Below are 25,000 nucleotides of genomic sequence, written 5' to 3'. Positions count from 1 at the left end.
GGAATGTGGGTCCCCGCTGTTAAGGTAAAAAAAAATTACCAAAATCTCAGTGGGAGTTGTAACAAGACTCACACTAAAAAGGCAGAGCAAGAGACAAAGGGAGAGAGAGGTGTTAATCTCGACACATTTGTTGGGCCGACTTCGTCATAAAGTTTTTAACGACGACAAATATCTTAAATTACTTTAAATTAATTTTGAGTGACGTGTCAAAATAGTCCAGAGGCACAATAAATCAACCTGAAATATTTTCTAAAACACGGTTTACAACGGCCAGCATCATGCAATTAAAAAATGGAAAATTATTTCTTTATTTTCTTTATTTCAAATTAATTTAAACACAGGCAAATTATTTCTTAACTTTCAGGCTACCGAGATGGAACTTGTTTTGCCTGGCATACACTTTTCTCAACAGCAACGGTGAATTGGTTCTTTTCTGATTTTAAAGCAATCCATTTTTAAGTTTTATACTTATGGAACTCGATAACTGAAAAATAAAACTCAACAGCTATTACACCTTCGAACATCTGCTTCCCTAATTCTCCGGTTAAACATGAAACGTTAGTGATGTATTGGTGTCTTTGTTAATTTAAACACAGGCAAATTATTTCGTCAGTTAACTTTCATGCTACCGAGATGCAACTTGTTTTGCCTGGCATACACTTTTCTCAACAGCAACGGTGAATTGGTTCTTTTCTGATTTTTCAGCAATCCATTTTTAAGTTTTATACTTATGGAACTCGATAACTGAGGAATAAAACTCAACAGCTATTACACCTTCGAACATCTGCTTCCCTAATTCTCCGGTTAAACATGAAACGTTAGTGACGTATTGGTGTTGTTAATTTAAACACAGGCAAATTATTTCTTAACTTTCAGGCTACCGAGATGCAACTTGTTTTGCCTGGCATACACTTTTCTCAACAGCAACGGTGAATTGGTTCTTTTCTGATTTTAAAGCAATCCATTTTTAAGTTTTAATGATACTTATGGAACTCGATAACTAAGGAACTGGGAAATTTAGAATGCCCAATTGTAGCTGTGTAAAATTTCATTCCGGGCTAATTGATTTCCCAGCATGTCACAGGCAGGCACATACAATATTAATCACAGACTTATCAATTTCCTGCTATCATGATATCCTGATATCATGAAATTGAACCTAACAGCAATTATTTTACCTCAACGTTTGAGCGTGAGCATGTATACCGGGAAGGCTTCCAGCACCGAATTCCCCGACGTCAACATTGTTTACTGCCTCCATAACTCGTTTGGAAACATCTGAATACAGAAATCCACGACATTCAGACGACGACTGCTCAATTAATCCCCCCACAGAGGCCAACCAAAGTTCTTCCGTAAGCTTCGTCCACGTTTTTACCAGAATTTCGGACGGCGGGTCTAATCTGCAGATCGCAGGTCGCAGGTCACAGGTTGCAGGTCATTGTTTCACCAATACAGAAAGTATCCTAAACACTCTTAAAAGCTAACCTTAGGCCTAATTAGGCCTAAACAAAAGTTTTCAGGCCTATGGTTAGCTTTTAAGAATGTTTAGGTTACTTTCTGTGTGGGTGAAACAATGACTGCAACCTGTGACCTGCGACCTGCGATCTGCAGATTAGACCCGCCGAATTTCGGAACGTGATCATCATTTTCCCGCAAAAAATTACCGACTTGAAGGCGACAAATCTCTCTTCGAAAGAGCTGAAAAACCTTTCCTTCGACAAATTGGCTAACATTTTACCCTGGATACCAGAGGTCTTCTCGCTCACCAGCGGCGAGGAGCGTCGAAGTAGTGCTGATCGGCGAGAGACGACGGCGACCTGTACCATTTTTCCCGGGGTGAGAGAGTTAATCCAAAAATCCCATAGAACGAAAAATGGTTCCGTGTCCCAGCACAAACCGCCACTGTCGATGCGCGCAAACGAACTGATAGATTTGTGTTCCCCACAAAATTCATCTCGCCCCTAAATATGGTCATTCAATAAAAAATTAACTACTTTTTTCTGCTTAACGTAAGTTCACAGTACAATCTGATCGATCCTGAATGCTTTAACACTTTTCTGAATACGAAACTCCTTTTGTGTTATGTTTTTAGCCTTTGTTGACGGATATCTACACCGTCAAGAGACGTCCAGCCGAGAATTCCTGAGTCGGCTTAAGCTCCTCATGTACAGCCAACGTGTAATTTTCAAATAAAAATTCCTAAATATTGTTGTTGTTTATTCCTTTCTCTTCTTTCATCTTTCAGATTATTTTGGATGTGTGATTACTGACTTTAATCAATCGTCGATGAAGCACACGAAAAGGACACCAGTATCTTCAGCAATACTCTTCATTACTACACTTTCACTCCTGATAGACACATCGCAATCTGTAACGTTGTACCAAACAAATTCTCACTCATCTTCGGCTAGTCTCGTTCCAGCTACCAAAAGCTTAACTCTCGTAATTCAAGCTCCAACGCTTTCAACCTCTGCAATCAACTCAAACCAGTTTCTTACGTCTGTTCACTTACCGACTTTCAATGTCACCGAAACAGCTAGTGAAAATGCAACAGCCACGGCATCTGAGTTCACTTCGACCGAGACCTCACAGTTAAACACTTTATCCCGAAATGCAACGCCATCGGCTTCTCTAATCAACTCAAACCAGCTTCTCACGACTTCCGTGTCTGTACAATTTCCAACCATCAATTTCACCGATACAGCTAGTCAAAACGCAACAGCCACGGCATCTGTGTTCACTTCAACTGAGACCTCACAGTTGAACACTTTATCCCGAAATGCAACGCCATCGGCTTCTGCAATCAACTCAAACCAGCTTCTCACGACTTCAGTGTCTGTTCCCTTTCAGACTTTCAATTTCACTGATACAGTTAGTCAAAATGCAACAGCCACGGCATTTGTGTTCACTTCAACCGAGACCTCACAGTTAAACACTTTATCACAACCTGCGACTCCCACGGCTTCTGCAATCAACTCAAACCAGCTTCTCACGACTTCAGTGTCTGTACATTTTCTGACTTTCAATTTTACCGATACAGCTAGTCAAAATGCAACAGCCACGGCATCTGTGTTCACTTCAACTGAGACCTCACAGTTGAACACTTTATCACAACCTGCGACTCCCACGGCTTCTGCAATCAACTTAAACCAGCTTCTCATCACTTCGCGGGTGCCTGTTGACTTTCCGACTTTAAATTTCACTCATACAGCTAGTCAAAATGCAATAGCCACGACATCTGTGCTCACTTCAACTGAGACCTCACAGTTGAACACTTCATCCCGAAATGCGACGCCATCGGCTTCTGCAATCAACTCAAAGCAGCTCTTCACGGCTTCAGTGTCTGTACAATTTCCGACTTTCAATTTCACCGATACAGCTAGTCAAACTGCAACAACCACGGCATTTGTGTTAACATCGACTGAGACCTCACAGTTGAACAGTTTATCCCAAGCTGCGACGCCTTCGGCTTCTCCAATCAACTCAAACCAGCTTCTCACGACTTCAGTATCTGTACAATTTCCAACCATCATTTTCACCGATACAGCTAGTCAAAACGCAACAGCCACGGCATCTGTGTTCACTTCAACTAAGACCTCACAGTTGAACACTTTATCCCAAAATGCAACGCCATCGGCTTCTGCAATCAACTCAAACCAGCTTCTCACGACTTCAGTGTCTGTTCCCTTTCAGACTTTCAATTTCACTGATACAGTTAGTCAAAATGCAACAGCCACGGCATCTATGTTCACTTCAACCGAGACCTCACAGTTGAACACTTTATCACAACCTGCGATACCCACGGCTTCTGCAATCAACTTAAACCAGCTTCTCATCACTTCGGTGCCTGTTCACTTTCCGACTTTCAATTTCACTGATACAGTTAGTCAAAATGCAATAGCCACGGCATCTGTGTTCACTTCAACCGAGACCTCACAGTTGAACACTTTATCACAACCTGCGACTCCCACAGCTTCTGCAATCAACTCAAAGGAGGTTCTCCTCACCTTGGTGCCTGTTCACTTTTCGATTTTCAATTTCACTGATACAGCTAGTCAAAATGCAACAGCCACGGCATCTGTGTTCACTTCAACCGAGACCTCACAGTTGAACACTTTATCACAACCTGCGACTCCCACGGCTTCTGCAATCAACTTAAACCAGCTTCTCATCACTTCGCGGGTGCCTATTGACTTTCCGACTTTAAATTTCACTGATACAGCTAGTCAAAATGCAATAGCCACGGCATCTGTGTTCACTTCAACTGAGACCTCACCGTTGAACACTTTATCCCGAAATGCGACGCCTTCGGCTTCTGCAATCAACTCAAAGCAGCTCTTCACGACTTCAGTGTCTGTACAATTTCCGACTTTCAATTTCACCGATACAGCTAGTCAAACTGCAACAACCACGGCATTTGTGTTAACATCGACTGAGACCTCACAGTTGAACAGTTTATCCCAAGCTGCGACGCCTTCGGCTTCTGCAATCAACTCAAACCAGCTTCTCACGACTTCAGTATCTGTACAATTTCCAACCATCAATTTCACCGATACAGCTAGTCAAAACGCAACAGCCACGGCATCTGTGTTCACTTCAACTGAGACCTCACAGTTGAACAGTTTATCCCAAGCTGCGATACCCACGGCTTCTGCAATCAACTTAAACCAGCTTCTCATCACTTCGGTGCCTGTTCACTTTCCGACTTTCAATTTCACTGATACAGTTAGTCAAAATGCAATAGCCACGGCATCTGTGTTCACTTCAACCGACACCTCACAGTTGAACACTTTATCACAACCTGCGACTCCCACAGCTTCTGCAATCAACTTAAACCAGCTTCTCATCACTTCGGTGCCTGTTCACTTTCCGACTTTCAATTTCACTGATACAGTTAGTCAAAATGCAATAGCCACGGCATCTGTGTTCACTTCAACCGAGACCTCACAGTTGAACACTTTATCACAACCTGCGACTCCCACAGCTTCTGCAATCAACTCAAACGAGCTTCTCCTCACCTCGGTGCCTGTTCACTTTCCGATTTTCAATTTCACTGATACAGCTAGTCAAAATGCAACAGCCACGGCATCTGTGTTCACTTCAACCGAGACCTCACAGTTGAACACTTTATCACAACCTGCGACTCCCACGGCTTCTGCAATCAACTTAAACCAGCTTCACATCACCTCGCGGGTGCCTATTGACTTTCCGACTGTAAATTTAACTCATACAGCTAGTCAAAATGCAATAGCCACGGCATCTGTGTTCACTTCAACTGAGACCTCACCGTTGAACACTTTATCCCGAAATGCGACGCCATCGGCTTCTGCAATCAACTCAAACCAGCTTCTCACGACTTCAGTGTTTGTACAATTTCCGATTTTCAATTTCACCGATACAGCTAGTCAAAATGCAACAGCCACGGCATCTTTGTTCACTTCAACTGAGACCTCACAGTTGAACACTTTATCCCGAAATGCGACGCCTTCGGCTTCTGCAATCAACTCAAAGCAGCTCTTCACGGCTTCAGTGTCTGTACAATTTCCGACTTTCAATTTCACCGATACAGCTAGTCAAACTGCAACAACCACGGCCTTTGTGTTAACATCGACTGAGACCTCACAGTTGAACAGTTTATCCCAAGCTGCGACGCCTTCGGCTTCTGCAATCAACTCAAACCAGCTTCTCACGACTTCAGTATCTGTACAATTTCCAACCATCAATTTCACCGATACAGCGAGTCAAATCGCAACAGCCACGGCATCTGTGTCCATTTCAACTGAGACCTCACAGTTGAACAGTTTATCCCAAGCTGCGACGCCATCGGCTTCTGCAATCAACTCAAACCAGCTTCTCACGACTTCAGTATCTGTACAATTTCCAACCATCAATTTCACCGATACAGCTAGTCAAAACGCAACAGCCACGGCATCTGTGTTCACTTCAACTGAGACCTCACAGTTGAACACTTTAACCCGAAATGCGACGCCATCGGTATCTGCAATTAACTCAAACCAGCTTCTCACGACTTCAGTGTCTGTACAATTTCCGACTTTCAATTTCACCGATACAGCTAGTCAAAATGCAACAGCCACGGCATCTGTGTTCACTTCAACTGAGACCTCACAGTTGAACACTTTATCCCGAAATGCGACGCTTGCGGCTTCTGCAATCAACTCAAAGCAGCTCTTCACGGCTTCAGTGTCTGTACAATTTATGACTTTCAATTTCACCGATACAGCTAGTCAAACTGCAACAACCACGGCATTTGTGTTAACATCGACTGAGACCTCACAGTTGAACAGTTTATCCCAAGCTGCGACGCCTTCGGCTTCTGCAATCAACTCAAACCAGCTTCTCACGACTTCAGTATCTGTACAATTTCCAACCATCAATTTCACCGATACAGCTAGTCAAAACGCAACAGCCACGGCATCTGTGTTCACTTCAACTGAGACCTCACAGTTGAACACTTTATCCCGAAATGCAACGCCATCGGCTTCTGCAATCAACTCAAACCAGCTTCTCACGACTTCAGTGTCTGTTCCCTTTCAGACTTTCAATTTCACTGATACAGTTAGTCAAAATGCAACAGCCACGGCATCTGTGTTCACTTCAACAGAAACCTCACAGTTGAACACTTTATCACAACCTGCGACTCCCACGGCTTCTGCAATCAACTTAAACCAGCTTCTCATCACTTTGGTGCCTGTTCACTTTCCGACTTTCAATTTCACTGATACAACTAGTCAAAATGCAATAGCCACGGCATCTGTGTTCACTTCAACTGAGACCTCACAGTTGAACACTTTATCACAACCTGCAACTCCCACGGCTTCTGCAATCAACTCAAACCAGCTTCTCCTCACTTCGGTGCCTGTTGACTTTCCGATTTTCAATTTCACTGATACAGCTAGTCAAAATGCAACAGCCACAGCATCTGTGTTCACTTCAACCAAGACCTCACAGTTAAACACTTTATCACAACCTGCGACTCCCACGGCTTCTGCAATCAACTTAAACCAGCTTCTCATAACTTCGCGGGTGCCTGTTGACTTTCCGACTTTTAATTTCACTGATACAGCTAGTCAAAATGCAACAGCCACGGTATCCGTGTTCACTTCAACTGAGACCTCAGAGTTGAGTACTTTATCCCAAAATGCGACGCCTTCGGCTTCTGCAATCAACTCAAAGCAGCTCTTCACGGCTTCAGTGTCTGTACAATTTCCAACTTTTAATTTCACCGATACAGCTAGTCAAACTGCAAATACCACGGCATTTGTGTTAACATCGACTGAGACCTCACAGTTGAACAGTTTATCCCGAAATGCGACGCCTTCGGCTTCTACAATCAACTCAAACCAGCTTCTCACGACTTCAGTATCTGTACAATTTCCAACCATCAATTTCACCGATACAGCTAGTCAAAACGCAACAGCCACGGCATCTGTGTTCACTTCAACTGAGACCTCACAGTTGAACACTTTATCCCAAAATGCAACGCCATCGGCTTCTGCGATCAACTTAACCCAGCTTTTCATCACTTCGGTGCCTGTTCACTTTCCGACTTTCATTTTCACTGATACACCTAGTCAAAATGCAATAGCCACGGCATCTGTGTTCACTTCAACCAAGACCTTACAGTTGAACACTTTATCACAACCTGCGACTCCCACGGCTTCTCCAATCAACTCAAACCAGTTTCTAATCACTTCGGTGCCTGTTCACTTTCCGACTTTCAATTTCACTGATACAGCTAGTCAAAATTCAATAGCCACGGCATCTGTGTTCACTTCAACCGAGACCTCACAGTTGAAAACTTTATCACAACCTGCGACTCCCACAGCTTCTGCAATCAACTTAACACAGCTTCTCATCACTTCGCGGGTGCCTGTTGAATTTCCGACTTTCAATTTCACTAATACAGCTAGTCAAAATGCAACAGCCACGGCATCTGTGTTCACTTCAACTGAGACCTCACAGTTGAACAGTTTATCCCAAGCTGCGACGCCATCGGCTTCTGCAATCAACTCAAACCAGCTTCTCACGACTTCAGTATCTGTACAATTTCCGACTTTCAATTTAGCCCATACAGCTAGTCAAAATGCAACAGCCACGGCATTTGTGTTAACATCGACTGAGACCTCACAGTTGAACAGTTTATCCCAGGCTGCAACGCCATCGGCTTCTGCAATCAACTCAAACCAGCTTCTCACGACTTTAGTATCTGTACAATTTCCAATTATCAATTTCACCGATACAGCTAGTCAAAAGACAACAGCCACGGCATCTGTGTTCACTTCAACTGAGACCTCACAGTTGAACACTTTATCCCGAAATGCAACGCTATCGGCTTCTGCAATCAACTCAAACCAGCTTCTAACGACTTCAGTGTCTGTTCCCTTTCAGACTTTTAATTTCACTGATACTTTTAGTCAAAATGCAACAGCCGCGGCAATTGTGTTAACATCGACTGAGACCTCACAGTTGAACACTTTGTCCCAAAATGCAACGCCATCGGCTTCTGCAATCAACTCAAACCAGCTTCTCACGACTTCAGTGTCTGTTCCCTTTCAGACTTTTAATTTCACAGATACAGTTAGTCTAACAGCCACGGCATCTGTGTTCACTTCAACCGAGACCTCACAGTTGAACACATTATCACAACCTGCGACTCCAACGGCTTCTGCAATCAACTTAAACCAGCTTCTTACCACTTCGCGGGTGCCTGTTGACTTTCCGACTTTAAATTTCACTGATACAGCTAGTCAAAATGCAACAGCCACGGCGTCTGTGTTCACTTCAACTGAGACCTCACAGTTGAACACTTTATCCCGAAATGCGACGCCATCGGCTTCTGCAATCAACTCAAACCAGCTTCTCACGACTTCAGTGTCTGTACAATTTCCGACTTTCAATTTCACCGATACAGCTAGTCAAAATGCAACAGCCACGGCATCTGTGTTCACTTCAACTGAGACCTCACAGTTAAACACTTTATCCCGAAATGCGACGCCTTCGGCTTCTGCAATCAACTCAAAGCAGCTCTTCACGGCTTCAGTGTCTGTACAATTTCCGACTTTCAATTTCACCGATACAGCTAGTCAAACTGCAACAACCACGGCATTTGTGTTAACATCGACTGAGACCTCAAAGTTGAACAGTTTATCCCAAGCTACGACGTCTTCCGCTTCTGCAATCAACTCAAACCAGCTTCTCACGACTTCAGTATCTGTACAATTTCCAACCATCAATTTCACCGATACAGCTAGTCAAAACGCAACAGCCACGGCATCTGTGTTCACTTCAACTGAGACCTCACAGTTGAACACTTTATCCCGAAATGCGACGCCTTTGGCTTCTGCAATCAACTCAAAGCAGCTCTTCACGGCTTCAGTGTCTGTACAATTTCCGACTTTCAATTTCACCGATACAGCTAGTCAAACTGCAACAACCACGGCATTTGTGTTAACATCGACTGAGACCTCACAGTTAAACACTTTATCCCGAAATGCAACGCCATCGGCTTCTGCAATCAACTTAAACCAGCTTCTCACGACTTCAGTGTCTGTTCACTTTCAGACTTTCAATTTTTACTGATACAGCTAGTCAAAATGCAACAGCCACGGCATCTGTGTTCACTTCAACTGAGACCTCACAGTTGAACACTTTATCCCGCAATGCAACGCCATCGGCTTCTGCAATCAACTTAAACCAGCTTCTCACGACTTCAGTGTCTGTTCACTTTCAGACTTTCAATTTCACTGATACAGTTAGTCAAAATGCAACAGCCACGGCATTTGTAATAACAGCGACTGAGACCTCACAGTTGAACAGTTTATCCCAAGCTGCGACGCCTTCGGCTTCTGCAATCAACTCAAACCAGCTTTTCACGAATTCAGTATCTGTACAATTTCCAACCATTAATTTCACCGATACAGCTAGTCAAAACGCAACAGCCACGGCATCTGTGTTCACTTCAACTGAGACCTCACAGTTGAACACTTTTTCCCGAAATGCAACGCAATCGTCTTTTGCAATCAACTCAAACCAGCTTCACACGACTTCAGTGTCTGTTCCCTTTCAGACTTTCAATTTCATTGATACAGTTAGTCAAAATGCAACAGCCACGGCATCTGTGTTCACTTCAACTGAGACCTCACAGTTGAACACTTTATCCCGCAATGCAACGCCATCGGGTTCTGCAATCAACTTAAACCAGCTTCTCACGACTTCAGTGTCTGTTCACTTTCAGACTTTCAATTTCACTGATACAGTTAGTCAAAATGCAACAGCCACGGCATTTGTAATAACAGCGACTGAGACCTCACAGTTGAACAGTTTATCCCAAGCTGCGACGCCTTCGGCTTCTGCAATCAACTCAAACCAGCTTCTCACGCCTTCAGTATCTGTACAATTTCCAACCATCAATTTCGCCGATACAGCTAGTCAAAACCCAACAGCCACGGCATCTGTGTTCTCTTCAACTGAGACCTCACAGTTTAACATTTTATCCCGAAATGCAACGCCATTGCCTTCTGCAATCAACTCAAACCAGCTTCTCACGACTTCAGTGTCTGTTCCCTTTCAGACTTTCAATTTTATTCATACACTTAGTCAAAATGCAACAGCCACGGCATTTGTTTTAATATCGACTGAGACCTCACAGTTGAACAGTTTATCCCAAGTTGTGACGCCTTCGGCTTCTGCAGTCAACTCAAACCAGCTTCTCACGACTTCAGTATCTGTACAATTTCCAACCATCAATTTCACCGATACAGCTAGTCAAAACACAACAGCCACGGCATCTGTGATCACTTCAACTGAGACCTCACAGTTCAACACTTTATCCCGAAATGCGACGCCATCGGCTTCTGCAATCAACTCAAACCAGCTTCTCATCCGTTCGCGGGTGCCTGTTGACTTTCCGACTTTCAATTTCACTGATACAGCTAGTCAAGATGCAACAGCCACGGCATCTGTGTTCACTTCAACTGAGACCTCACAGTTGAACACTTTATCCCGAAATGCGACGCCATCGGCTTCTGCAATCAACTCAAACCAGCTTCTCACGAATTCAGTATCTGTACAATTTCCAACCATTAATTTCACCGATACAGCTAGTCAAAACGCAACAGCCACGGCATCTGTGTTCACTTCAACTGAGACCTCACAGTTGAACACTTTTTCCCGAAATGCAACGCAATTGGCTTTTGCAATCAACTCAAACCAGCTTCACACGACTTCAGTGTCTGTTCCCTTTCAGACTTTCAATTTCATTGATACAGTTAGTCAAAATGCAAAAGCCACGGCATCTGTGTTCACTTCAACCGAGACCTCACAGTTGAACACTTTATCACAACTTGCGACTCCCACGGCTTCTGCAATCAACTCAAACCAGTTTCTCCTAACTTCGGTGCCTGTTCACTTTCCGACTTTCAATTTCACTGATACAGCTAGTCAAAATGCAATAGCCACGGCACCTGTGTTCACTTCAACCGAGACCTCACAGTTGAACACTTTATCACAACCTGCGACTCCCACGGCTTCTGCAATCAACTTAAACCAGCTTCTCATCACTTCGCGGGTGCCTCTTGACTTTCCGACTTTCAATTTCACTGATACAGCTAATCAAAATGCAACAGCCACAGCATCTGTGTTCACTTCAACTGAGACCTCACACTTGAACACTTTTTCCCGAAATGCGACGCCATCGGCTTCTGCAATCAACTCAAATCAGCTTCTCACGACTTTAGTGTCTGAACAATTTCCGACCTTCAATTTCACCGATACAGCTAGTCAAAATGCAAGAGCCACGGCATCTGTGTTCACTTCAACTGAGACCTCACAGTTGAACACTTTATCTCGAAATGCAACGCCATCGGCTTCTGCAATCAACTCAAACCAGCTTCTTAGGACTTCAGTGTCTGTACCCTTTCAGACTTTCAATTTAACTGATACAGTTAGTCAAAATGCAACAGCCACGGCATTTGTGTTAACATCTACTGAGACCTCACAGTTAAACACTTTATCCCAAGCTGCGACGCCTTCGGCTTCTGCAATCAACTCAAACCAGCTTCTCACGACTTCAGTATCTGTACAATTTCCAACCATCAATTTCACCGATACAGCTAGTCAAAACGCAACAGCCACGGCATCTGTGTTCACTTCAACTGAGACCTCACAGTTGAACACTTTATCCCGAAATGCAACGCCATCGGCTTCTGCAATCAACTCAAACCAGCTTCTCACGACTTCAGTGTCTGTTCCCTTTCAGACTTTCAATTTCACTGATACAGTTAGTCAAAATGCAACAGCCACGGCATTTGTGTTAACATCGACTGAGACCTCACAGTTGAACAGTTTATCCCAAGCTGCGACGCCTTCGGCTTCTGCAATCAACTCAAACCAGCTTCTCACGACTTCAGTATCTGTACAATTTCCAACCATCAATTTCACCGATACAGCTAGTCAAAACGCAACAGCCACGGCATCTGTGTTCACTTCAACTGAGACCTCACAGTTGAACACTTTATCCCGAAATGCAACGCCATCGGCTTCTGCAATCAACTCAAACCAGCTTCTCACGACTTCAGTGTCTGTTCCCTTTCAGACTTTTAATTTCACAAATACAGTTAGTCAAATTGCAACAGCCACGGCATCTGTGTTCACTTCAACCGAGACCTTACAGTTGAACCCTTTATCACAACGTGCGACTCCAACGGCTTCTGCAATCAACTTAAACCAGCTTCTCATCACTTCGCGAGTGCCTGTTCACTTTCCGACTTTCAATTTCACTGATACAGCTAGTCAAAATGCAATAGCCATTGCATCTGTGTTCACTTCAACTGAGACTTCACAGTTGAACACTTTATCACAACCTGCGACTCCCACGGCTTCTGCAATCAACTTAAACCAGCTTCTCATCACTTCCCGGGTGCTTGTTGACTTTCCGACTTTAAATTTCACTGATACAGCTAGTCAAAATGCAATAGTTACGGCATCTGTGTTCACTTCAACTGAGACCTCAAAGTTGAACACTTTATCCCGAAATGCGACGCCATCGGCTTCTGCAATCAACTCAAACCAGCTTCTCACGACTTCACTGTCTCTACATTTTCCGACTTTCAATTTTACCGATACAGCTAGTCAAAATGCAACAGCCACGGCATCTGTGTTCACTTCAACTGAGACCTCACAGTTGAAAACTTTATCCCGAAATGTGACGCCTTCGGCTTCTGCAATCAAGTCAAAGCAGCTCTTCACGGCTTCAGAGTCTGTACAATTTCCGACTTTCAATTTCACCGATACAGCTAGTCAAAACGCAACAGCCACGGCCTTTGTGTTCACTTCTACTGAGACCTCACAGTTGAACACTTTATCCCGAAATGCAAAGCTATCGGCTTCTGCAATGAACTTAAACCAGCTTATCATCACTTCGGTGCCTGTTCACTTTCCGCCTTTCAATTTCACTGATACAGTTAGTCAAAATGCAATAACCACGGCATCTGTGTTCACTTCAAATCAGGCCTCACAGTTGAAAACTTTATCACAACCTGCGACTCCCACAGCTTCTGCAATCAACTTAAACCAGCTTCTCATCACTTCGGTGCCTGTTCACTTTCCGACTTTCAATTTCACTGATACAGCTAGTCAAAATGCAATAGCCACGGCATCTGTGTTCACTACACCCGAGACCTCACAGTTGAACACTTTATCCCGAAATGCGACGCCTTCGGTTTCTGCAATCAACTCAAAGCAGCTCTTCACGACTTTAGTGTCTGTACAATTTCCGACTTTCAATTTCACCGATACAGCTAGTCAAAATGCAACAGCCACGGCATCTGTGTTCACTTCAACTGAGACCTCACAGTTGAAAACTTTATCCCGAAATGTGACGCCTTCGGCTTCTGCAATCAAGTCAAAGCAGCTCTTCACGGCTTCAGTGTCTGTACAATTTCCGACTTTCAATTTCACCGATACAGCTAGTCAAAACGCAACAGCCACGGCCTTTCTGTTCACTTCTACTGAGACCTTACAGTTGAACACTTTATCCCGAAATGCAACGCTATCGGCTTCTGCAATCAACTTAAACCAGCTTCTCATCACTTCGGTGCGTGTTCACTTTCCGACTTTCAATTTCACTGATACAGTTAGTCAAAATGCAATAACCACGGCATCTGTGTTCACTTCAAATCAGACCTCACAGTTGAAAACTTTATCACAACCTGCGACTCCCACAGCTTCTGCAATCAACTTAAACCAGCTTCTCATCACTTCGGTGCCTGTTCACTTTCCGACTTTCAATTTCACTGATACAGCTAGTCAAAATGCAATAGCCACGGCATCTGTGTTCACTACACCCGAGACCTCACAGTTGAACACTTTATCCCGAAATGCGACGCCTTCGGTTTCTGCAATCAACTCAAAGCAGCTCTTCACGACTTTAGTGTCTGTACAATTTCCGACTTTCAATTTCACCGATACAGCTAGTCAAAATGCAACAGCCACGGCATCTGTGTTCACTTCAACTGAGACCTCACAGTTGAACACTTTATCCCGAAATGCGACAACTTCGGCTTCTGCAATCAACTCAAAGCAGCTCTTTATGGCTTCAGTGTCTGTACTATTTTCGACTTTCAATTTCACCGATACAGGTAGTCAAACTGCAACAACCACGGCATTTGTGTTAACATCGACTGAGACCTCACAGTTGAACAGTTTATCCCAAGCTGCGACGCCTTCGGCTTCTGCAATCAACTCAAACCAGCCTCTCACGACTTCAGTATCTGTACAATTTCCAACCATCAATTTCACCGATACAGCTAGTCAAAACGCAACAGCCACGGCATCTGTGTTCACTTCAACTGAGACCTCACAGTTAAACACTTTATTCCGAAATGCAACGCCATCGGCCTCTGCAATCAACTCAAACCAGCTTCTCACGACTTCAGTGTCTGTTCCCTTTCAGACTTTCAATTTCACTGATACAGTTAGTCAAAATGCAACAGCCACGGCATCTGTGTTCACTTTAACCGAGACCTCAAAGTTGAACACTTTATCACAACCTGCGACTCCCACGGCTTCTGTAATCAACTTACACCAACTTCTCATCACTTCGCGGGTGCCTATTCATTTTCCAACTTTCAATTTCACTGATACAGCTAGTCAAAATGCAATAGCCACGGCATCTGTGTTCACTTCAACCGAGACCTCACAGTTGAACACTTTATCACAACCTGCGACTCCCACGGCTTCTGCAATCAACTTAAACCAGCTTGTCATTACTTCGGTGCCTGTTCACTTTCCGACTTTCAATTTCACTGATACAGCTAGTCAAAATGCAATAGCCACGGCATCTGTGTTCACTTCAACCGAGACCTCACAGTTCAACACTTTATCACCACCTGCGACTCCCACGGCTTCCTCAATCAACTTAAAAAAGCTTCTCATCACTTCGGTGCCTGTTCACTTTCCGACTTTCAATTTCACTGATACAGCTAGTCAAAATGCAATAGCCACGGCATCTGTGTTTACTTCAACCGAGACCTCACAGTTGAAAACTTTATCGCAACCAGCGACTTCCACGGCTTCTGCAATCAACTTAAACCAGCTTATCATCACTTCGGTGCCTGTTCACTTTCCGACCTTCAATTTCACTGATACAGCTAGTCAAAATGCAATAGCCACAGCATCTGTGTTTACTTCAACCGACACCTCACAGTTGAACACATTATCCCGAAAAGCGACGCCTTCGGCTTCTGCAATCAACTCAAAGCAGCTCTTCACGGCTTTAGTCTCTGTACAATTTCCGACTTTTAATTTCACCGATACAGCTAGTCAAAATGCAACAGCCACGACATCTGTGTTCACTTCAACTGAGACCTCACAGTTGAACACTTTATCCCGAAATGCGACGCCTTCGGCTTCTCCAATCAACTCAAAGCAGCTCTTCATAGCTTCAGTGTCTGTACAATTTCCGACTTTCAATTTCACCGATACAGCTAGTCAAACTGCAACAACCACGGCATTTGTGTTAACATCGACTGAGACCTCACAGTTGAACAGTTTATCCCAAGCTGCGACGCCTTCGGCTTCTCCAATCAACTCAAACCAGCTTTTGACGACTTCAGTATCTCTACAATTTCCAACCAAAAATTTCACCGATACAGCTAGTCAAAACGCAACAGCCACGGCATCTGTGTTCACTTCAACTGAGACCTCACAGTTAAACACTTTATTCCGAAATGCAACCCCATCGGCCTCTGCAATCAACTCAAGCCAGCTTCTCACGACTTCAGCGTCTGTTCCCTTTCAGACTTTCAATTTCACTGATACAGTCAGTCAAAATGCAACAGCCACGGCATCTGTGTTCACTTTAACCGAGACCTCACAGTTGAACACTTTATCACAACCTGCGACTCCCACGGCTTCTGCAATCAACTTAAACCAGCTTTTCATCACTTCGCGGGTGCCTGTTTATTTTCCGACCTTCAATTTCACTGATACAGCTAGTCAAAATGCAATAGCCACAGCATCTGTGTTCACTTCAACAGAGACCTCACAGTTGAACACTTTATCACAACCTGCGACTCCCACGGCTTCTGCAATCAACTTAAACCAGCTTCTTATTACTTCGGTGCCTGTTCACTTTCCGACTTTCAATTTCACTGATACAGCTACTCAAAAGGCAATAGCCACGGCATCTGTGTTCACTTCAACCGAGACCTCACAGTTGAAGACTTTATCACAACCTGCGACTCCCACGGCTTCTGCAATCAACTTAAAGCAGCTTCTCATCACTTCGCGGGTGCCTGTTTATTTTCCGACCTTCAATTTCACTGATACAGCTAGTCAAAATGCAATAGCCACAGCATCTGTGTTCACTTCAACAGAGACCTCACAGTTGAACACTTTATCACAACCTGCGACTCCCACGGCTTCTGCAATCAACTTAATCCAGCTTCTCATTACTTCGGTGCCTGTTCACTTTCCGACTTTCAATTTCACTGATACAGCTACTCAAAAGGCAATAGCCACGGCATCTGTGTTCACTTCAACCGAGACCTCACAGTTGAAAACTGTATCACAACCTGCGACTCCCACGGCTTCCTCAATCAACTTAAACCAGCTTCTCATCACTTCGGTGCCTGTTCACTTTCCGACTTTCAATTTCACTGATACAGCTAGTCAAAATGCAATAGCCACAGCATCTGTGTTCACTTCAACTGAGACCTCACAGTTGAACACTTTATCACAACCTGCGACTTCCAAGGCTTCTGCAATCAACTTAAACCAGCCTCTCATCACTTCGTGGGTGCCTGTTCACTTTCCGACTTTTAATTTTACCGATACAGCTAGTCAAAATGCAAGCGCAACGGCATCTGTGTTCACTTCAACCGAGACCTCACAGTTAAACACTTTATCACAACCTGCGACTCCCACGGCTTCTGCAATCAACTTAAACCAGCTTCTCATCACTTCGGTGGCTGATCACTTTCCGACTTTCAATTTCACCGATACAGCTAGTCAAAATGCAATAGCCACTTCATCTGTGTTTACTTCAACCGAGACCTCACATTTGAACACTTTATCACAACCTGCGACTCCCACGGCTTCTGCAATCAACTTAAACCAGCTTTTCATCACTTTGGTGGCTATTCACTTTCCGACTTTCAATTTCACCGATACAGCTATTCAAAATGCAATAGCAACGGCATCTGTATTCACTTCAACCGAGACCTCACACTTGAACACTTTATCACAACCTGCGACTCCCACGGCTTCTGCAATCAACTTAAACCAGCTTCTCATCACTTCGGTGCCTTTTCACTTTCCGACTTTCAATTTCACTGATACAGCTAGTCAAAATGCAATACCCACGGCATCTGTGTTCACTTCAACCGAGACCTCACAGTTGAACACTTTATCACAACCTGCGACTCCCACGGCTTCTGCAATCAACTTACACCAGCTTCTCATCACTTCGCGGGTGCCTGTTCACTTTCCGACTTTCAATTTTACTGATACAGCTAGTCAAAATGCAATAGCCACGGCATCTGTGTTCACTTCAACACAGACCTCACAGTTGAACACTTTATCACAACCTGCGACTCCCACGGCTTCTGCAATCAACTTAAACCAGCTTCTTATCACTTCGCGGGTGCCTGTTCAGTTTCCGACTTTCAATTTCACAGATACTGCTAGTCAAAATGCAACGGCCACGGCATCTGTGTTCACTTCAACCAAGACCTCACAGTTGAACACTTTATCACAACCTGCGACTCCCACGGCTTCTGGAATCAACTTAAAAAAGCTTCTAATCACTTCGGTTCCTGTTTACTTTCCGACTTTCAATTTCACTGACACAGCTAGTCAAAATGAAATAGCCACGGCATCTGTGTTTACTTCAACCGAGACTTCACAGTTGAACACTTTATCACAACCTGGGACTCCCACGGCTTCTGCAATCAACTTAAACCAGCTTCTCCTCACTTCGCGGGTGCTTGTTCACTTTCCGACTTTCAATTTCACTGATACAGCTAGTCAAAATGCAACAGCCACGGCATCTGTGCTCACTTCAACCGAGACCTCACAGTTGAACACTTTATCACAACCTGCGACTCCCACGGCTTCTGCAATCAACTTAAACCAGCTTCTCATCACTTCGCGGGTGCCTGTTCACTTTCCGACTTCCAATTTCACTGATACAGCTAGTCAAAATGCAATAGCCATGGCATATGTGTTCACTTCAACCGAGACCTCACAGTTGAACACTTTATCACAACCTGCGACTCCCACGGCTTCTGCAATCAACTTACACCAGCTTCTCATCACTTCGCGGGTGCCTGTTCACTTTCCGACTTTCAATTTTACTGATACAGCTAGTCAAAATGCAATAGCCACGGCATCTGTGTTCACTTCAACCGAGACCTCACAGTTGAACACTTTATCACAACCTGCGACTCCCACGGCTTCTGCAATCAACTTAAACCAGCTTCTCATCACTTCATTGCCTGATCACTTTCCGACTTTCAATTTCACCGATACAGCTAGTCAAAATGCAATAGCCACTTCATCTGTGTTTACTTCAACCGAGACCTCACATTTGAACACTTTATCACAACCTGCGACTCCCACGGCTTCTGCAATCAACTTAAACCAGCTTCTCATCACTTCGGTGCCTTTTCACTTTCCGACTTTCAATTTCACTGATACAGCTATTCAAAATGCAATACCCACGGCATCTGTGTTTACCTCAACCAAGACCTCACAGTTAAACAATTTATTACAACCTGCAACTCCCACGGCTTCTGCAATCAACTTAAACCAACTTCTCATCACTTCGCGGGTGCCTGTTCAGTTTCCGACTTTCAATTTCACTGATACAGCTAGTCAAAATGCAATAGCCACAGCATCTGTGTTCACTTCAACCGAGACCTCACAACCTGCGACTCCCACGGCTTCTGCAATCAACTTAAACCAGCTTCTTATCACTTCGCGGGTGCCTGTTCACTTTCCGACTTCCAATTTCACTGATACAGCTAGTCAAAATGCAATAGCCACGGCATATGTGTTCACTTCAACCGAGACCTCACAGTTGAACACTTTATCACAACCTGCGATTCCCACGGCTTCTGCAATCAACTTAAACCAGCTTCTCATCACTTCGCGGGTGCCTGTTCACTTTCCGACTTCCAATTTCACTGATACAGCTAGTCAAAATGCAATAGCCATGGCATATGTGTTCACTTCAACCGAGACCTCACAGTTGAACACTTTATCACAACCTGCGACTCCCACGGCTTCTGCAATCAACTTAAACCAGCTTCTCATCACTTCGGTGCCTGTTCACTTTCCGACATTCAATTTCACTGATACAACTAGTCAAAATGCAATAGCCACGGCATCTGTGTTCACTTCAACCCAGACCTCACAGTTGAACACTTTATCACAACCTGCGACTCCCACGGCTTCTCCAATCAACTTAAACCAGCTTCTTATCACTTCGCGGGTGCCTGTTCAGTTTCCGACTTTCAATTTCACTGATACTGCTAGTCAAAATGCAACGGCCACGGCATCTGTGTTCACTTCAACCAAGACCTCACAGTTGAACACTTTATCACAACCTGCGACTCCCACGGCTTCTGGAATCAACTTAAAAAAGCTTCTCATCACTTTGGTTCCTGTTTACTTTCCGACTTTCAATTTCACTGACACAGCTAGTCAAAATGTAATAGCCACGGCATCTGTGTTTACTTCAACCGAGACCTCACAGTTGAACACTTTATCACAACCTGCGACTCCCACGGCTTCTGCAATCAACTTAAACCAGCTTCCCATCACTTCGCGGGTGCCTATTCACTTTCCGACTTCCAATTTCACTGATACAGCTAGTCAAAATGCAATAGCCACGGCATATGTGTTCACTTCAACCGAGACCTCACAGTTGAACACTTTATCACAACCTGCGACTCCCACGGCTTCTGCAATCAACTTACACCAGCTTCTCATCACTTCGCGGGTGCCTGTTCACTTTCCGACTTTCAATTTTACTGATACAGCTAGTCAAAATGCAATAGCCACGGCATCTGTGTTCACTTCAACCGAGACCTCACAGTTGAACACTTTATCACAACCTGCGACTCCCACGGCTTCTGCAATCAACTTAAACCAGCTTCTTATCACTTCGCGGGTGCCTGTTCAGTTTCCGACTTTCAATTTCACTGATACTGCTAGTCAAAATGCAACGGCCACGGCATCTGTGTTCACTTCAACCAAGACCTCACAGTTGAACACTTTATCACAACCTGCGACTCCCACGGCTTCTGGAATCAACTTAAAAAAGCTTCTCATCACTTCGGTTCCTGTTTACTTTCCGACTTTCAATTTCACTGACACAGCTAGTCAAAATGCAATAGCCACGGCATCTGTGTTTACTTCAACCGAGACCTCACAGTTGAACACTTTATCACAACCTGCGACTCCCACGGCTTCTGCAATCAACTTAAACCAGCTTCTCATCACTTCGCGGGTGCCTGTTCACTTTCCGACTTTCAATTTCACTGATACAGCTAGTCAAAATGCAACAGCCACGGCATCTGTGTTCACTTCAACCGAGACCTCACAGTTGAACACTTTATCACAACCTGCGACTCCCACGGCTTCTGCAATCAACTTAAACCAGCTTCTCATCACTTCGCGGGTGCCTGTTCAATTCCGACTTCCAATTTCACTGATACAGCTAGTCAAAATGCAATAGCCATGGCATATGTGTTCACTTCAACCGAGACCTCACAGTTGAACACTTTATCACAACCTGCGACTCCCACGGCTTCTGCAATCAACTTACACCAGCTTCTCATCACTTCGCGGGTGCCTGTTCACTTTCCGACTTTCAATTTTACTGATACAGCTAGTCAAAATGCAATAGCCACGGCATCTGTGTTCACTTCAACCGAGACCTCACAGTTGAACACTTTATCACAACCTGCGACTCCCACGGCTTCTGCAATCAACTTAAACCAGCTTCTCATCACTTCATTGCCTGATCACTTTCCGACTTTCAATTTCACCGATACAGCTAGTCAAAATGCAATAGCCACTTCATCTGTGTTTACTTCAACCGAGACCTCACATTTGAACACTTTATCACAACCTGCGACTCCCACGGCTTCTGCAATCAACTTAAACCAGCTTCTCATCACTTCGGTGCCTTTTTACTTTCCGACTTTCAATTTCACTGATACAGCTAGTCAAAATGCAATAGCCTCAGCATCTGTGTTCACTTCAACCGAGACCTCACAACCTGCGACTCCCACGGCTTCTGCAATCAACTTAAACCAGCTTCTTATCACTTCGCGGGTGCCTGTTTACTTTCCGACTTCCAATTTCACTGATACAGCTAGTCAAAATGCAATAGCCACGGCATATGTGTTCACTTCAACAGAGACCTCACAGTTGAACACTTTATCACAACCTGCGATTCCCACGGCTTCTGCAATCAACTTAAACCAGCTTCTTATCACTTCGCGGGTGCCTGTTCACTTTCCGACTTCCAATTTCACTGATACAGCTAGTCAAAATGCAATAGCCATGGCATATGTGTTCACTTCAACAGAGACCTCACAGTTGAACACTTTATCACAACCTGCGACTCCCACGGCTTCTGCAATCAACTTAAACCAGCTTCTCATCACTTCGGTGCCTGTTCACTTTCCGACATTCAATTTCACTGATACAACTAGTCAAAATGCAATAGCCACGGCATCTGTGTTCACTTCAACCCAGACCTCACAGTTGAACACTTTATCACAACCTGCGACTCCCACGGCTTCTCCAATCAACTTAAACCAGCTTCTTATCACTTCGCGGGTGCCTGTTCAGTTTCCGACTTTCAATTTCACTGATACTGCTAGTCAAAATGCAACGGCCACGGCATCTGTGTTCACTTCAACCAAGACCTCACAGTTGAACACTTTATCACAACCTGCGACTCCCACGGCTTCTGGAATCAACTTAAAAAAGCTTCTCATCACTTTGGTTCCTGTTTACTTTCCGACTTTCAATTTCACTGACACAGCTAGTCAAAATGTAATAGCCACGGCATCTGTGTTTACTTCAACCGAGACCTCACAGTTGAACACTTTATCACAACCTGCGACTCCCACGGCTTCTGCAATCAACTTAAACCAGCTTCCCATCACTTCGCGGGTGCCTATTCACTTTCCGACTTCCAATTTCACTGATACAGCTAGTCAAAATGCAATAGCCACGGCATATGTGTTCACTTCAACCGAGACCTCACAGTTGAACACTTTATCACAACCTGCGACTCCCACGGCTTCTGCAATCAACTTACACCAGCTTCTCATCACTTCGCGGGTGCCTGTTCACTTTCCGACTTTCAATTTTACTGATACAGCTAGTCAAAATGCAATAGCCACGGCATCTGTGTTCACTTCAACCGAGACCTCACAGTTGAACACTTTATCACAACCTGCGACTCCCACGGCTTCTGCAATCAACTTAAACCAGCTTCTTATCACTTCGCGGGTGCCTGTTCAGTTTCCGACTTTCAATTTCACTGATACTGCTAGTCAAAATGCAACGGCCACGGCATCTGTGTTCACTTCAACCAAGACCTCACAGTTGAACACTTTATCACAACCTGCGACTCCCACGGCTTCTGGAATCAACTTAAAAAAGCTTCTCATCACTTCGGTTCCTGTTTACTTTCCGACTTTCAATTTCACTGACACAGCTAGTCAAAATGCAATAGCCACGGCATCTGTGTTTACTTCAACCGAGACCTCACAGTTGAACACTTTATCACAACCTGCGACTCCCACGGCTTCTGCAATCAACTTAAACCAGCTTCTTATCACTTCGCGGGTGCCTGTTCACTTTCCGACTTTCAATTTCACTGATACAGGTAGTCAAAATGCAACAGCCACGGCATCTGTGTTCACTTCAACCGAGACCTCACAGTTGAACACTTTATCACAACCTGCGACTCCCACGGCTTCTGCAATCAACTTACACCAGCTTCTCATCACTTTGCGGGTGCCTGTTCACTTTCCGACTTTCAATTTTACTGATACAGCTAGTCAAAATGCAATAGCCACGGCATCTGTGTTCACTTCAACCGAGACCTCACAGTTGAACACTTTATCACAACCTGCGACTCCCACGGCTTCTGCAATCAACTTAAACCAGCTTCTCATCACTTCGGTGCCTGTTCACTTTCCGACATTCAATTTCACTGATACAGCTAGTCAAAATGCAATAGCCACGGCATCTGTGTTCACTTCAACCGAGACCTCACAGTTGAACACTTTATCACAACCTGCGACTCCCACGGCCTTTGCAATCAACTTAAACCAGCTTCTTATCACTTCGCGGGTGCCTGTTCAGTTTCCGACTTTCAATTTCACTGATACAGCTAGTCAAAATGCAACGGCCACGGCATCTGTGTTCACTTCAACCAAGACCTCACAGTTGAACACTTTATCACAACCTGCGACTCCCACGGCTTCTGGAATCAACTTAAACCAGCTTCACTTCACTTCGGTGCCTGTTTACTTTCCGACTTTCAATTTCACTGACACAGCTAGTCAAAATGCAATAGCCACGGCATCTGTGTTTACTTCAACCGAGACCTCACAGTTGAACACTTTATCACAACCTGCGACTCCCACGGCTTCTGCAATCAACTTAAACCAGCTTCTCATCACTTCGCGGGTGCCTGTTCACTTTCCGACTTTCAATTTCACTGATACAGCTAGTCAAAATGCAACAGCCACGGCATCTGTGTTCACTTCAACTGAGACCTCACAGTTGAACACTTTATCCCAAGCTGCGACGCCTTCGGCTTCTGCAATCAACTTAAACCAGCTTCTCACGACCTCAGTCTCTGTACAATTTCCGACTTTCAATTTTACTGGTACAGCTAGTCAAAATGCAACAGCCACGGCATCTGTGTTCACTTCGACAGAGACTTCACAGTTGAACACCTTATCCCGAAATGCAACGCCATCGGTTTCTGTAATCAACTCAAATCAGCTTCTCACGACTTCAGTGTCTGTACAATTTCCGACTTTTAATTTCACTGATACAGCTAGTCAAAATACAACAGCTACGGCATCTGTGTTAACTTCAAAAGAGACCTCACAGTTGAACAGTTTATCCCAACCTGCGACGCCTTTGGCGTCTGTAATTAATTCAAACCAGCTTCTCACGAGTTTAGTGCCTGTTCAATTTCCGACTTTCAATTTCACCGATAACAGTGCAGCTCAAAATATGACATCTAGGGCATCTGCATTCACTTCATCCGAGATATCACAGACTCTAGTTAATTTGAAGAGTTTATCTCAAGCCTTGACGTCTTTAACTTCTGAAATCAATTCATCTTTCAAACCTTTGCCATCATCAACGGCAAAGGTAGTCATAAGCTCCTCAATATTCCAGCCACAGCCAAGCACAACTCAACGTCCTG

At 44.4% G+C, this 25,000-nt stretch overlaps 2 protein-coding genes across 2 annotated transcripts in view; both read left to right on the top strand.

The window, feature by feature from the left end:
- Positions 1–2,289: 2,289 nt before the first annotated feature.
- Positions 2,290–21,265, top strand: LOC138014052 (pneumococcal serine-rich repeat protein-like). Its single transcript, XM_068861081.1, has 2 exons — positions 2,290–9,494; positions 9,586–21,265. Exons 1-2 carry the CDS (start codon positions 2,290–2,292, stop codon positions 21,263–21,265), a joined length of 18,885 nt encoding a protein of 6,294 aa, XP_068717182.1.
- Positions 21,266–21,267: 2 nt separating this feature from the next.
- LOC138014051 (uncharacterized) overlaps positions 21,268–25,000 on the top strand; it is a 3,876-nt gene continuing 143 nt past the window's right edge. The window contains exon 1 of the mRNA XM_068861080.1: positions 21,268–25,000. This exon is cut by the window's right edge and continues 143 nt beyond it. Coding sequence (XP_068717181.1) covers positions 21,268–25,000 — 3,733 coding nt within the window.

Source organism: Montipora capricornis, chromosome 8 (assembly GCF_036669925.1).
Source record: "Montipora capricornis isolate CH-2021 chromosome 8, ASM3666992v2, whole genome shotgun sequence".
Lineage (NCBI taxonomy): Eukaryota > Metazoa > Cnidaria > Anthozoa > Scleractinia > Acroporidae > Montipora > Montipora capricornis.
Note: the sequence above shows the minus strand (reverse complement) of the source record. Positions and strands in the feature narration are given on the sequence as shown.

Excerpts from the sequence above, each read along its gene's own strand:
- LOC138014052 (XM_068861081.1), top strand. The coding sequence starts at position 2,290 with ATGAAGCACACGAAAAGGACACCAGTATCTTCAGCAATACTCTTCATT. Across the intron at positions 9,495-9,585 it reads ACATCGACTGAGACCTCACA|ACTTTCAATTTTTACTGATA; the intron begins GTTAAACACTTT and ends GTTCACTTTCAG.